At 37.6% G+C, this 13,088-nt stretch overlaps 1 protein-coding gene across 1 annotated transcript in view; it reads right to left on the bottom strand.

Moving 5' to 3' along the window:
- pth2ra (parathyroid hormone 2 receptor a) overlaps positions 1–11,786 on the bottom strand; it is an 89,019-nt gene extending 77,233 nt beyond the window's left edge. Inside the window, exon 1 of the mRNA XM_036139587.1 lies at positions 11,233–11,786. Coding sequence (XP_035995480.1) covers positions 11,233–11,292 — 60 coding nt within the window. The 5' untranslated portion in view covers positions 11,293–11,786. The remainder of the gene's footprint in view (positions 1–11,232) is intronic.
- Positions 11,787–13,088: the final 1,302 nt, after the last annotated feature.

The following is a 13,088-nucleotide window of genomic DNA, read 5'->3' as shown; positions in this document are numbered from 1 at the left end:
GACATGGCCATCTGATTTGGCACATAAATAAACGTCTTTTTCACAGTTTTTAACAACCATGAGGTATCTCTGGTTAGCTCTAATCTAAGACACAAAAACTACTCTACTGTAGATTTGTATTCTTAAAAAACCTTTTGTTATTGTGAAACCCTGTTTTCTGCTGGTAAAAACATAAAGACTCTATGTGCAGCGTAATATGATTCCAGGTTAGTTTCAGTGTTTTTGCAGCTTTCGTGTTAACTCGATCTAAGGCGTTCTACATACCGGATAAAACCCTGAAATAGTCACTCTCTTTTTTTAAAGATAGGTGTTATGTGTTTTTTAAAGAATCTGCAATCAGTGAACAATAAAGCAGACATCGCTTCACTTAACGAGTTTAGGCTTTAAATCAGAGCAGATCAAAGAAAAAATAAATATATTTCTAAATTCCTGTTTTCCAAAGCCTTTATTTTAATTTACTCTGTGATTGTGCATCATGGCACGGAGGCCTACACACATGAAAAGGTGCAGTAAAACGTGCGTCGATACTGAGAAGAGAAGGTGTGGCAACAGAAATCAGTCAACTAATCAGGAAAAGTATTGATGATTAGTCAGCTACCAGAATAATCATCAGGTGAAACCCTAAATGTGTGACATGGGGCTTTGTAACGCGAGCTACCCTCAGAATAGCACTCACATCACTCACAACTAATGGAACATGTTGGATATCTGCCTACCCCGATTTCTTTTGTATTTTTATTCTTATTTTTTTTTTTTCATTTTCTTTTTGATCCACTGTATATAGGAAGATACACTGTATATAACTGATACACCTTTTCCTACTTTTGGCACCTTCTCCTGACTATTGACTGACTATTAAGCTGATAAGTGAATTTCTCCAATGTGAGATCAATAAAGACTATCTTATATTATCTTATATTTGGTCAGTAGACCTTTTACAACTAAAACATTAACTTTTTTCAAACTATAAGCAGAATACTTCAACCTCCCTTGGTTTAAATGAGAATCCACGCTTTAGTTTTCTCATGCTTTATCCATTACACAGCAAAAACAAAGTCCCGGGACTCTGGTGTCATGATTTAGGTTTTTATTCATTTTGTTTTGGACTTTTCTGGACTTTTCTTAATCTGCCTTCATCTCAAAGCCATCATCCAATCAGCTCAGTCTACCTCCAGCCACCACTCTGCTCCAGATCAGCTCCACCTGTTGCCACTAACAAGTTAACTCGGCTCACCTGTTCACCTGTTTACATATACCTGCTTCAGCCAACTCATCCCTGAGAAATCTTCTCGTCTCATCTTGTCTTTTGTGATGTGCCCTTCCTCTATCAATTCCTATATGCTCAGCTAGATGGACTCTTCTGTTAAAGTTACCTGTATCTGCGTGTTGCACAAGTTTTGTTCTGCCCGTTCTGGTGGTTTCCCGGACCAAATCGCCTGTTCTGGTTTGTCACTACCTGCATTTTCTCCTGCACATCCCTGCCTGCCTGCACCATCAGCCATTAATCATCTGCCTAGTCTGGTTCTGCTTGCCTGCCATTACTCATCGTCCTCTCAATAAACCTGTTAAAAAACGTAACTCTGTGTCCGGCTAAATATCGGCTTCATCAGCATTAACCATTACAATCGGTCTCCATGTTTCACCCTTATATAACCCTAATATATCTGGTGTGACGTTGTTTCTTATCTTCTCACATATGTTGCTGTATCTAAAAAATGTTTTACATGTACCTAAAAAGGAGGAAATCAAGCACATTTTCAGATAGAAATGTCAATTGCTAGAAAGGTTGAGTGGAACTAATATTAAACTCTGGAGGCAGTTAGCCCAGAAACTGAAAGGATAATAAATATATTGTGAGTCACTGCTGTTAATTGGTCCTGGGAAGTGGTGAAGTGGGTAGGAATGTTTTTATTTTTTATATCAAACGCTTCTTTGTATTTATATGTTAAAATATTATGATCATGAGTACAGTGTGTCTGTTTCTGTTTGGGATTTTTGTTTTTTACTCCACTAATACATGAATAGATAAGCAGGGATGAAAGTGAGTATGATTTTTTTTTTTTTCATCGATTTCCTTTTTTTCCAACTTAAAAAAACAATCTCAAATCAAAGGTTACACTTTTCTAAGCTGTCAGCATCAGATTATGTTACCGCTGAAAAATAACTTGTTTAAAGGCTTTTAACCACCTTTGCCAGGGCTGCTCATAAGGACCGAGGGGACTGAAAACCCAACCAAAGCATTTTAAATGATTTACACATTAGTCTTCTCCATTTATTTCATATTTCTATGTTGCTTTGGGAGAGCCTGATGCTAATTTAAACTAAAATAGCATCATACCATACTGTATATGATAAGAAAAGATAAACTGGTCCGTTCTGATGAAACTGTTGTCCTGACTCTTATGTCGAAGTGAGAGGGATATTTCACTCATGACACCAAAATGTCAAATTGACATCTAATTTTCAGAAACAGGATGCATGCAAGGGCTTAATATTCCCTCCCAGGGACCATAAATGTCACTGCAAAAATGTCACCTCAGTCTTTCCAGCAAATGAAAAGAGGTTTCGCTTTGCACAAAACTGGAGGACCAACAGGTTTCCCAGCAGCAGAGGTTATGATAACAGCAGCACTTTCAAGTGACCAAAGACAATGGACAGATGGATGATATTGTGACTTTGTACACTTGCGGTTATATTTAAATTATTTTAGGATCTCATTTATACTTTAAAACCTAGAAGTGGCACTTACTTCACTGATAAACCTCTGTTTAATGTCAAGTCTTTCTCTTCTTTCTCCTCTTCTCAGGTGTGAAACAATCCTTACCCGGCTCATGAACAGATGAGGAAGTTTTAATTTATCCAAGTCTTCACTTTCTGCGTTTATATGCAGGCCTGTCCATTGTTAGAGCTGTCCAGACCTGTTTTTGCGTAGGTATTCAGTTTTACACTGCACATCTTAACAAAGCCATTATTGATCCATTCACTCTCCGGCACCTTTCAGGCTGTCTTGGAAAGTTACATCATAATTGAGCCAAGTCAAGATTACAGAGGCGTGAAAAATTAGGTAGACCAAGCATGCTTTAACGTTTCTGACAGTTCCCTGCGCCATTGCGTTGAAGCACATGTTTAAGACTTGGAATGAAATGTCCAGGTTGTTTGAAATAATGATTCAGTAATACAGTGCCCAGCAAAAGAATTTAACCCCCTTGGAATGTTTAATGATTCTTTGCCTCGCAGCCTGGAGTTATAATGGATTCTTTGAGCGTTTGTACCAATTCATTTAGAGAACATGCCTGCAACTTGGAAAATGGATTATTTTCTTTATTGTGAAGAAAAGGGCAAATAGGGAATAATAATAGAAACACACACACATGCCTCTAAAGTCAATACTTTCTATCTTTTCCCGCAATTCCTGCTGCAAATTGCTTTGGAATTGCAGATTATGGGTTTGGCTCAATAATGTCCTTGTATTTAGCACCATCCATCGTCCCTCAACTCGGACCAGTTTCCCAGTCCCTGCTGCTGAAAAAAATTTCCCCACAGCATGATGCTGCCACCACCATGTTTCACTGTGGGGATGGTGTTCTTGGAGTGATGGGATGTGTTGGGTTTTCACCAAATAAAGCTTTTTCCTCATCTATTTCAGTCTCCTCTGACCAGAACACCTACTTCTATACATCTTGGCCTTGTGGCAAACTTCATCTTCACCTACCTTCATAAAGCCCAGCTCTATAGAAGGTAGAGCTTATTGTGGTCCGTTGGTCCTACAACTCCTTCAGGGTCATTTTTGGTCTCTTTCCCTTTCTGATTAACGCCCTCCTGGCTCGGTCTGTGAGTTTTGGGGGATGGCCCTGTCTTCACAGGGTGTGTTTTCCATTTGGAGATGATGGATTTGATGGTGCTCCAGTAGAACATCAAAAATTTGGATATCTTTTTATAACTACACCCAGACTTGTTTGTCTCTTTGACCCTGATTTGTTTGAAGAGCTCTTTGGTCTTCATTGTGCTCCAGCCTCTGGGGCCTTTCAGGAAAGGTGTGTTTATGACAGGTCATGTGTCAATTTTAATTTCTTTCTCTCTCTTTTTGGTCTTTTATAGATTTACTTTTCTCATTTCACTTCAAAAACTATTTTTGTGCATATCCATCACATAAAATAAGATCAAAATTACATGTTTGAATGTAACAAAATGAGTAAAAAATCAAAGAGTGTGAATACTTTTCCAAGCCTCTGTATGTTACAGTATCAGAAAGTCATTTGAAACATTTGATTTAAAGCAATGATTAATGTGCTAAAGTTTTTCCAGCTCATATAACTTTGAAACTCTTGAAATTAAACACATTAAATCACTCCCGTTGATCTCATTATCGTTGTTGGGGCTTGCTTCACAGTTACTGGGTGTAATGTAAATCTATGTTAAGTCTTATTTACACATGGAGACCTGACTGCCATGCAGACACAAACTATGTTTCTATAAACCTTGATAGATCAATTAATCTTGAGCAGTTTCCTATACTTAGACTTCTCATTTGCAGTTTGGAGCTTGTTAACTTTCCCCAGTCATCTAACACAGTTACTGCTCATTATCATTTAGGAATGTTGCTGCTGTCCAATTATCTCATTTATTTTAAATCAAAATGTCTCACAAATGTTGTCACAAGATCAGAAAGCTAAACACTTGAAACTCATCTAGAGGTTTTGATTAATTAAATATTTAAAATTACTTCGTTTAAGTGGTTTATTTTTGTCCCCATCCTACCATCCATCCAGATTAATTAATTCATCCTTTAATCAAACAATCAGTTCATCCCTCCAGCTTTCTGTCCATCTATCCATCAGAAACAAAGCCCTGTCGTATTCATGTCTATTTCTCTCCCAATCCGCCATTGATCATAAGTAAGGAAACTATTGCTTCATATTTAACCTTATAAGCAGCGATTGGTATAAATACCCCCAGAATGTTAAATGCAAATTGAATGGCAAATGTATGTTAAAAGCTTTCAAAGGGCTCTCTCTTCAAATCTAACAATAACACCTATATTTGTCTGCCGTGGTTATGTTCACCTATAAAACTGCTAAATCTCACCCTCCGAGCTATCCTCAGGAAGCCAAACATACTTTATGGGAACTTAATTCCTTTTCCAGAGGGGTTCCACCAACAAAAGCTCTCGATTGGAACCAGAGCCCTGCACACGGCCTAATAACTGTTTGATCACCGTGGTTCTACACCATCAAGCTGGGAAGGTCCCTATCAAGGCTGAGTGGAAAGTTAAATGTACAAAAACACATCAGGAGTCAAAAAAAACATGGCAGCTTCAAACAGAGATGAAAATAACAAGCACATAAAGCTCTACCATGCATTATGGCTGTGAGTTTCTTTAATGATTTTTTTCTTTAAATAACTTGCTGTTCTTAAAAGCTTGCAGCACCTGTAGACATTTTTTAAAAGCTGTCCAGGAGTTACAGCCCAGAGGGTTTTAGGAGCAATTTCCGCCTAAAATTGCATATCTGGTATAAATAAAGTACAGTTCCAAATTTATAAAGTGTAAATGCAAAGTTTAGTTTTTGTGTGACACTAAGGCATTAAAGAATATTTTTCAAGTGGAACCACTATTACAAATTCCTCCATGTCTTATTTATAGGTGATTAGACCAAGTGTTTAATCCAATTTCCTTAGGCTCGCCTAAATATTTTTCAAAATGAACACTGCAAAATTACATGAAAATATAGTAGAAGCCTTAGACTTTGTATGGCCACATGTTGACTATAACTGCAGCAAATCTGGACTAAATGAACTGAAGCATATTTGTTTCACCAAGGTTTCAGTAGGCAGTGTGACAGGCAGACCTCCAATTTTGGCACAGTTTATCCAAACGTGCCAAAACTGTTCCAAATGTGTTTTTCACCTTATAAAAGGGAAGCAGATCAAATAATAGTGCTGATTTCACAGCAAACTCAATAAAATTAAGAGAAATGCCAGAAATCATGACTCATATGTGTTTCGGAAACTTTTAGAATGATCTGTTCACTCCTCTGCATAGCTATGGTGATAGACGTTGATAGAGGAGAAAAACAGCGCTGAAGAATGTTACATTGTTAATCGGTCACAGCTGCAGCTTGTGAGAACATGTCATTTTGTCACTGTGCACACAGCAGCAGCAAGGGAGAGTTTTGTCAGCTCCGTTACGCATGGGGATTACTCAAAAAGCAAAGCTGCTACAGAAACAAGTGTTATCTTGTTTAAAAGGTAAGAGTCTCTAGTTTTTATGATACCGACCTGGGGGGTGGAGCTAAGCATATCTGCGCAGCAAAGTTTTTTCTGAGAGTGTCAGCAGTCTTTGATTGACAGTTAAATGGCATTTTGTGTTAAAATGCTGTAAAACATAAAGTATTTCTGAAAAAAATTAGAGACTTGTTTTATAAACATTAAAGTGCCCATCTTGAAAGAATTTAGGAAAGAAAAGAACTTGACCGTTTCTCACTAACTTTTAAAGCGTGATAAAATAGGTGTGGCTCTGCTGGGTGTGAAATTGGGCCAGATGGGTTTAAAAGGTTATTAAGAGGACTCTATGATTAGCATGATGTGAGTGACTGAAATTTTCTGAGATGTTCACTATTCACACGAAAGATGGTCGGTCGGTCCGTCACTAACTGAGATTGATGTTTATGTTTTAGTCCCTACAAAAGCAGTCAGTTCCCTTTGGCTTTTTCTTATTTTGTTATTCTACAACACCAAACCTCTGCATGATAGGATTTTTTTGTATTAGACAAATACGAAATGCTTCATAATTGTGAAGCGTAAGAATTTCACAGAAAATCTGAAATTGGGTGGCATGTCTTCATATTTAGCTGTTCAGAGTCAGTATTTTTGGAGGACCACTCTTTACTGCAACTACAATTTTTTTAAGTATTATTCTACTGGCTTTGGACGTCTAGAGACTAAGATTATCTTATTTTTCTTAGCAAAACACAGTATAAGTCCAAAAGTATTCACTCATCTGCCAGACATATTAAACGTTAGCATTTTGTGGAACTTTAAACATGATTTGTACAGTACATGACTAATATGTATGTTTAGTTGTGCCATACTCGTCCCATTATTTAATACTACTTTGTAGTCAAAGATTGGGATACTGTGTTTAAATCTTTCCCAGCTTTGACTTTTACCTCAACCTTCTCCCTGACCTGTCCGATATGTTCCTTGGCCTTCCTGATGCTGTTTTTTCTCTAATGTTCTCTAACAAACCTCAACAACTGGGTATGCAGTCCACACAGTTTGTTGTTACATTGTGACCAAACTTGTAAATGTTTCAGGGGCATAAATAATGTCTCTCTGAATGCTTTGGGACTTACATCTGACTAATTGGAAACATAAAGTCTGAACAACAAAGTTCCAAGCATTCACAATGAGAAAACTGTCTAAACCTGAGGTGACATTCAGTGATTTAAATCAGATTATAAAGCTGACTCAACTTAAAGAAGCCTCCAGAAAAAACCATAAACCTTTTTTTGTTTTTGTGCTGTATAAAAGCCTCTGATTTCAACATGCCTTTCATGCATTTAGTGCTTCCAGGGGGAGCGGCAGCAAAGCAGACCCACGGCGTGACTGAACCTGCAACATGGTTTTCTGTAGAGAGGATCATTTTTTATTTACAGCCTTGATTTTTTTTTTTTTATTTTTTTTTTTTCACCCCTGGGAGAATCAGTGTAGTGTTTCAATTTGTGTTTCCTTTTTCACCCTGTTAAGTTTCAGTTTAATATCCAGTTATTGTTTCCTCCATTTTCTCTTCTCTTTTGACATCTGTGGGCACATCCTGTGGGAAACAGCCAGAGGAAGACCAGGGTAGAAGTGAAGGTGAAGCTGCGAAAGGAGGAGTTTCCGTCTCAAATGGAGAATTACTTTGAGTCAGACAAGATCAGAGGTGATTTGCCAAAGCAATCTTAGTATGTTAACTTATTAACCACAGAGCACGTCAATGAGAAAAAATGAATTATAAGCTACCAAAGACCAAATGCTGGTTCATTAATTGACTGTTTTATCTTGACAGCCCAAAAATATATATTATGGATAAATCAGTTACTTGGTTGAAACGCATGCCAGTATGCTCTGATGCACCAATTTGAATCGTTTGCACGCCACCTGATACCTTCACCAGGTGAAAAAGATGTGCAGCCAGGGGGTTATAACTGAGTTTTGTTGTTGATTACCATCTAAATGCTTTTCATTACTCGTTGTGTGACCAGGTTTCAGTCTGCAGCTTTAAGATTCATGTTCAAATCTGCTATTTTTCCTGATTTATCAAGGCAGCAGGTTGTGTGAATAACAACACTCTTCAGTGCAGAAGATGTTGTTGAGAGAAGAATAATCAAAGCTTGCTATTTTGAGGTGTGAGATGTTTAAAATTGAGTCAGAGGACTCAGAGGTTAAATGTAATGCTGCACAATGTTAAATCACACGCATCGTTAAATCAGGAGTGGAAGTGTTGCACTCACTAAGGACTCCTTGGATGTAATATTTGGTGGCGTATTATATTTCAAGTGTCACACATTCTTGCTCTGCATTTCAGTAATATATTTGGCAATTAGGACTCTAACTGCCCTTAATGCTAACACTGAACATTTATGTTCAGTGTTAGATGCTTAAGCTAGTGGAGGGGAGGGGGCATGATATAATGGTAAATTAAGAAAAGTGTCCTGTAATGTGTTGTGGTTATTCCCTTAAATATATCCTTGATATCAAGCAGTCCTAATAAAAAGCAATTTAAAGGGAAAATTTATTTTTAAAAATGTCTGCAGTTCATTGAGACTGTAAGAGAGGACAATAATTAAATCAACAAACTACTTCTGCTTTTACTCTGAACGTTCAACCGTTATCTGTTTTGTGAGATGCTGAATTTGGACATGTTGGCAACCCTTTGGAAATCTCAGAGTTCAGGTAAGGGTCTGTGTTTTCTGTAGGAGATACACAAAGAGGTATCTGTTTAGTAATGCTGACCATACTTATCACTACTATAAGATGCAAAATACAGTTCAAAATGTACTTTGATATGTTGTGTCTAGTAAAATATCTTGACAACAAAGCTGTGTAACTGCAGCTCCTCTCTCTCACACTGTGTGACGTCACCCCTGCTGTAAAAATATTTACAGTAATAAAAATTAAGAAGCATCTTAAGGCTTCTGCAAGGCTCCAATAAATAAACTTTAGATTTTAATACACAAAGCAAAAAGGATATTTGTCGTCTCAATATTAAGTTGAACGCAAATTTTAACAGTTTAAAATTAATTTTGAAGACAAACTTTTTGAATATATTGGATTTTATTCCATCTGTAGATGGGTAGAGTGTAAAATTGGCTTTATTAAGGCAAATATAAATTTTAAACTAATCTGGAAAATACAAAAATGCTTATAATTTTTTTTATCTTCATTTTAGTTCTTAAAGTGAAATTGGAATGAATAAAAATAATTATTAGCATGACTCTGTTAAACAAAAATTTATATGTGTATCTTAATCGAAAATATATCAGAAGTCAGAATATACAGAGAAACTGCAGGTTTAAAATCTGCTAAAGCTGATCCATGTAATTAGTGTCTGAATCATTATAAAGTATTATCTTACTGACTCCCCTCTTTGTCATTTTTTTCCTTTTAGCTTTTATAGCTCTCAAGAGATATAGATTTATAGTCCAAGATCTACTGGATTAATATAGAGGCTCCACTCTTTATTTACATCATATTCCCATGCAGGATCTGACTTTAGGGGGAGACATTGTTGATTTGATCCTTGAAAACCAATTTGACAGTTGGTCTGTTAAGAAGTCCCTTAATAAAACATTGCTGTTATATTTAAGAGCATTGTTTTCATTCATTATGAGGGGATTTGAAACAAGAGGCTTATGCAAAACCACGGAGACAACAGTGACGACCAATTTGCAAACTAAAATATACACTCTGATCCTCTTCAATTCCTCCCTTGTCAGTGACTAATACGGCAACAAATCCAGTGATTCACATGTCATCATGTGTCACCATTTTATTTAATTTTCATTCATCAAATGTCCTGTCATTTTCTTCTCCGGGGCTCATTACAACCAGTGTTCAAATAAATTGATCTGACGGTTACTGCTACTGTATCTCAGTGCCTCAGGGAAGCAATTGGAGAACCTTTAACAGGAAAATCAGGAATATGTTGCTTATTTGCCTTGCATTCACAGAATTTTAGATAATTTGGAGCTGGATTTTCAGAGGTATTTGTTCAAATCACAAATGGCAGGGGAAATAATATGATCCTGAATTTATCTCTGGGCATTGCTTTGGTTGCACCTTGCCAGCTGCTCTATGAAAAAATGTTTTAAAGATTGACAGATGTGTCACAGTTCAGTGTCTGAACTTGCATACAAAAGGGCTGTCAAAAGTCCAGCATGTTGCTTTTACTGTCCAGCATGTTGCTTCTGGAATGTACGGAGGACAAGTATCAAAGTTGAAAAAAAAAACTACATTCAGCATACAAAGAAGCATAGATTGAATAAATGCAATTTAAAGGGAAAATGAAAGGGAAAATTGAGTAGAAATGCAAAGAAATTAGATGATTAGAAAAAACAAATATGCCATGTTTCACAGAATAATAATTGGCTGTGTTAACATTTCTTTATTGTATTTTCTTTCATAGGGGTTAATATCTTTGTTTGTTTTTTTGTTATAGGTGGTTTTAGTCCACACAGAGGTTCAAAAAAGGAGAAAAAGCAATTGTGAAATGATACAGACTAAAATAATTAAAACAATTGTAACATAAAAATTTTATTAATTAATAGCAAAAAGCTTAAAGACCTCTTGAAAATAAAAATAAAAAAATGATAGAAAATGATTGCATACATATAACTCATAATTCAAAAAGGTAACAATACTGACCCTGAGTTAAATCATTACTTTCAACATTTTTAAAAACAAACGTAAATCATAATATTTACTAGAATAAAGTGAGCCACAGTGTCTATTTAAATCCCTTTGTTGCATTTCTTATTATAAGGAATATTATTTTGCTGTATATCTATTTCTGTAGGCATTTCTTCTGTATTTTGACATATTCAGTCCTCCATAGAGAAGCAGTTGTGAGGGCACCCTAGTTTCTTCCGATGACTCACTGCCTGTTTTAGTACATAGACGATTGCATGAAGCAGTTTGGATAACAAAGTGTTTAGTATCGCTCAAGAAAAATAAAGGTCACAAGTTTCTTACCTGTGCGTCAATCCAAGTCCAATGAATTAAAAAGTTTAAGATCCATAAAATAAAGTTCATAGTTCGTCGGTCTGCTTTCAACCCTGATATTTAGGTAGAAATGCTGTTAAAACGCGTGTTCAGCTGCATCCTCTGTGATGTCGGCGCATCCTTGGATAAAATGTTCACATCATTGCAAAGTTTTGCCTGAAGTAGCGATCCAAAAACCCAGGTGGATTCATCAAATCCTAAAATCCCCAAACCGCTCCACTTCACTCCTCCGCACGCAGAGGGGCTCCCAGAAATAACTCCTCCGCCCCGGGGAGCGTTCAGGACCCCGTCACTGCTGCCTCTGCAGGGGAAGAGACCCCGGCGGGCGGACGCGCGCTGGCACCGGAGATCCCCGTCAACCCGCCGATGCGGCGATCAGCGAGCGCAGGCAGTCCTGAGCAGGAAGAAATGAGCTCCACTTTGGGGTGCCAGCACATTTCCGTGTGGCATGAATCACTTCACGGTGTGGGCGTTTTCCCCACGGAGCGCCCACTGCATCCAACCTGACTGCTCCCGCAAGAAGTCACCATGTGATGGGTGGTGGAGGGTCCTCTCTCTCCCTCGGTTTCACCTCGGTGAGGAAACGCGCATCTGGTGGGGGGGGGCAGCATCTCTGGTGCCCCCAAAGGAAAACTGAACTTAAACCTCGGATAATATAGTCTATTATAGAGTCTATTCAACATGTTGTAGTAGTAAAATGTTTTTCAGTCTCTTCCAAAACTATTTCTGGAATAGCATCAGGGATGATTTACTGTATATGTAATACAGTTTTTATTGGTTGCTTTGACACAGCAGTCAACTCAAAACCCACATTTTTCAAAACAGTTAATGCAGAGGTCTAAACAGTGGCACCAATGGTCAAAATTAAACATTTTGTTTGCAAAAGGCTCCAACTCTGCCAAAACATTTAACATATGATCCAAAAGCACATTTTGCCCTCAAACAACACAACTTGCACACAAATGTTTGAGCCCTTCCAATCATTCGTTACACAAGGGGCAACAAAATACAAAATACCACACTCAATGTGAATCAGTGCGGCATTGCTGGTTCATTGTAGCCAAAGACTGTACGCAGCTTACATGGCAGTGTCATTTGTAGTCAAATTTGCCTTTTTGCAAAAAATGGATCCAGAAGCAAATATGTTGTAATGCAAATTTTATTTATTCTTCATTCTTTTTTCCAGATAAACAAATGAAATATTCCAAAAAATGAAAGATTCCAACAGAAAATACTAGGGCTGTTTGTTCCTTCTAGTCCATTCTGTCCTGACGAATAGGCCACATGGCCTCATCTTCATCACACTCAATATTTTCCCTTGCGATGCACCTAGGGAAAAACCTTCTTGCATGCCTGATCCATCCTTGACATGCTCTGCATCTACATCTTGAGCAGCAGCAGTCATTGCATTGAACAAGGGCATCTGCTCATAGGGGCAGTGATCATATACCTTCCATCTCCATGCACCGAAGAATTCCTCTATAGGAATAGATAGAGATGTATATACTGTATAGCAGCAATACCTGCTGTCCTGTCGAAAAACTCTTACCATGGATGCAACCTTGTTTCTATTGCGAAAAGTTTGGACTCTTTGTCCTGCCCCTCTAAGTGAAAGGCCATGATTTACCACATGATTACTGTAATCATAGTTGCCCAAATTTCATCTGTAACTTCAGCCCTTCCAGCTACACCTTCACCTCACACATGGATTCCTCTTCCTCATAATCTTCTTCCCCTGATTCATCTACCTCTTACTCTGACTCTCATCTGCCTTAGACCATCCATGCTTGCAAAGAACAACACACAACATGGCATCTTTTACGTAA

The sequence above is a fragment of the Fundulus heteroclitus genome, chromosome 7 (genome assembly GCF_011125445.2).
Source record: "Fundulus heteroclitus isolate FHET01 chromosome 7, MU-UCD_Fhet_4.1, whole genome shotgun sequence".
NCBI classification, from domain to species: domain Eukaryota; kingdom Metazoa; phylum Chordata; class Actinopteri; order Cyprinodontiformes; family Fundulidae; genus Fundulus; species Fundulus heteroclitus.
This window is presented reverse-complemented; position numbering and strand designations above follow the sequence as displayed.